The sequence below is a fragment of the Opisthorchis viverrini genome, assembly GCF_000715545.1.
Source record: "Opisthorchis viverrini unplaced genomic scaffold opera_v5_27, whole genome shotgun sequence".
NCBI classification, from domain to species: Eukaryota; Metazoa; Platyhelminthes; class Trematoda; order Opisthorchiida; family Opisthorchiidae; genus Opisthorchis; species Opisthorchis viverrini.
This window is the reverse complement of record NW_008751682.1, coordinates 1,746,882-1,750,090: the sequence shown is the minus strand read 5'-3', so window position 1 is coordinate 1,750,090 and position 3,209 is coordinate 1,746,882. Positions and strand designations below refer to the sequence as shown.

Below are 3,209 nucleotides of genomic sequence, written 5' to 3'. Positions count from 1 at the left end.
ACGCGAACGACCTTACGTATACGGTTCACTCTTGTCAAACTGACTGAGGTGAACTGAACTTCCATTGGTGTTACTGTTCATACGATTTATACAGTATATTTACTGTTACTGATCTTATTGTGGAACCCAATCAAGTTATTTGCACATTATCTATAGGATACCCAGTCGGTCCGATCTGTGTGGTGATATTGTGATGTGTTCAATCAACCCCAAACAGTAGTATGTTTTGGTCATTTATTTGGCGTTTACCTCGCTTATTTAGAATGCAGTTATTACTCCAAAGCGTCCTGTACTTTTTTGCTCGGTTAAGCTTGCGTTCAATACTTTCCTTGAGTGTGATGTTCATTGTAAGTGTACAGTACACTAAACTTCTGCTGTACTGCGGACGTTATTACTGACGTTACATTTGGTTTCTTATCGTGCACATGAGTTAGAGTAGCTGTTCCCAACGCCCATCCATATCAGCAACAACAAACACACTGGGCGATAAAAATCATGCTTTTTTCTAGTTACATGGCTGTTTGAACAAACCCCAGCCACCCAAGGATCTCCAGTGTTCAACCACATTTAGTACAAATTGGATACCCGCTGATGGGTGGTTACATGAGTTACCTACTATCCTCAGTTAACAAATTATCTTACCTCGACTGTCGTCATACGTGACTTCTCGAAGAACCATTTCATCTATTTTGAGTGCATGCTTTTTGTCAGTAATGGCAAAGTTATTACAATTTCCGGTTTCTCTTCCAGAGATCACGTTGCAATTCAATGCCGACCAAATCTTCCACTCTGCGAGATGACCAGACGCGCGAGATACTTTCTGTTCTATCGGCGCCAAGCGTTCCTGGACTTCAAAAAATTTGTACCCAGCTCAAGACCCATCCACAAAACTTTGGCAGCCACATAACACGACTGGAATCTACGTTGTTATCCTTAATCAACTGCAAGGAAATGACCTGTCCCCGGCAAAACTCGGTGCACCACCACTTCCCTCCATCTGCTAGTGTAAACGACAAACTACTTTGTAGTGCATCGGCTTGTTTTGCTATGTTGCCGTTGGTAGGCAACCCACTACGCATTCCGGACCGTTTTATTGATTTTCAAATGCGTGTGCTCTGTTGTCTTTGTAAATCCCTTCGAACGTTGTTAGACCTCCACGGAATATCCTCCCCAAGCCTCCAATCAGTTAACAATTATCTCGACTCAAAAGTGGAACTGTTTACCTCTCTAAAGCCAGTGTCTAGGGACGGTATTCCGCCACCAGAACACATGAAGCTGCTATTTGCGAGAGTAGATTTTTTCGTCGGATGTTTGAGATCTCTCTTCGAGTCGGATTTAAACGTCGAATGCCAATTCTGTCTCCCGCTTTTTGTTGCTTTTTTCAATGGCTTACTCAGCATCGAACAAATCAGTGGTAAACTCACTACATGCGATCTGCTGCTACGTAGCAGCCGATTGCTGAACTGCTTGGCGGCATTCATTCGGTTGGTTGGTGCAAAGCTTGTCCCTGCTTCATCGTCTTTGCTTACAGTGCTTACCTACCAACTGGAATGGACCGCTGTTTGGAATGATAGGCCTTTGTTGAACGAGGATATTGTGCGACATCGTTTGGCATCCTTGCATTGCTTGCAGGAGACTATAAATTCAGTAAGGAGTTTTCATAGTCATCGTCTAATTCGTCTGTTACCACGGATTTTGACGCAGCTAATCCATGATATTTCATGGGCAGGTGATCTTCACTCAACTACCAACGCTTCAGATGACGGGGATCGGAATCCGTCGGTTTTACTGGAAGATATTCAGTACAGAAAGATTCTCCCACTAGGCTTCAAGCGTCGGCTGTTAGCTGCAAGCTTTGAACTTATAGAACTCATATTCTCAGATGCTGCTGTTAATTCTACTTTCGGGCTTGCTCACCATCACTCGTCTGTCCATCCAGAAACTCTGGAAAACAATGAAAGCGTCACTCATAAATTGGCGAAATTGCAATTTTGCTTGTCTCAATTAAGCCGACATATTACGTCGAATTTCCCGGGTGGTGCTCCTTTCCGGCGTAATTTTTACTCCGACTTTCAGCGGTTGCCGCTACTTCACCCGTCGGTCCTAATTTCGTTTGCCCGGTGTTTGACCAATTTGCTGATCGCATCTATGTCTGTGTCCACACTCAGCGCTGCCTCTAATTTTCTCACGGAATTATCATTACATCCAGACCCTGAGCTTAGCAATGTGGCTCAAAATTGTCTGCAACGGCTCGGTATCTTACTTCCCACAACTCAGTTCGAAAGCCGTTTGACTCTACAACGAAATACCGATTCTGCAACAGTTGCCAGAATGCTGACTGACAATACACCGTCTGCCGTTGTGTGCATTCCGGAGATTTCTTCTCAACCGGCTACAGTCCAGCCAGATGGCGACTTGTCTTACAGTGAGAAAGGGACAACTAGTGGAACTGCATCTTCCCCGGTTACGACGATCGTCAGCACAGATAAATGTGAAAAAATTTGCGCCGAGAGTGATCCTAAGCGTCGTCGTGTCTCAGAAGACGTTGATTCGTCCGAAAAGTCGACAGCTGTTCCTCAGATTCCCGTCCCAGATGTACCTCCACTGCATGATACGATATCTGTTGATAGTTGTCTGGCTTCCTTTGACCCAACTTTTGTATAGTTTTTCTAATGGCATGCAAACAATGGGGAAAGTGAATAAACATTTACTAGTGGTGGCAATATAAGTACTATTGCCTACGTGAATTCTTCCACTAGTATTGCCACGAGGGTAAACACAAGTTTGGATAAGGCGAGATTCTGTTTAGGACTCAATGGCCCGTGGTTACACTGTCACCGGTGAATTCCTGCGATTTTTAGCGCTCATCTGTATTTATAAGCTTTTTCAGGAAACACGGAAACTCCTAAATGGTGTTGCTTCCTCTTAGTGAAGGTTGATATATGAACTGTTCCTCGTACCAAAGGGTCTGTGCGGTTTCCTACACGTTTTCTAACATTAAGATGAGAGTTTTTGCACTTCTGTTGATGAAGTTAAGACTCAGTGGACCGCGTCGATAAGAGGCATTCTGAGGAGGATCAGAATGATTTCAACTGCTTTTTGGAGTATGTATCATACGTCCAGGGACCGTGCATACTTTCTAAAGATTTCGTGAATGTTCAGGAGCAGTGATGAACTGACTGGATGAGAGATCACTTTTCGAATCCGGC

At 44.1% G+C, this 3,209-nt stretch overlaps 1 protein-coding gene across 1 annotated transcript; it reads left to right on the top strand.

Moving 5' to 3' along the window:
• Window positions 1-768: 768 nt before the first annotated feature.
• On the top strand, window positions 769-2,661 carry T265_12955 (hypothetical protein; the record flags this gene model as incomplete). The annotated part of the gene is made up of 1 exon (XM_009166444.1): window positions 769-2,661. A coding segment is annotated over one exon (1,893 nt), but the record flags the coding sequence as incomplete, so codon positions are not given.
• Between the last annotated feature and the right edge of the window lie 548 nt (window positions 2,662-3,209).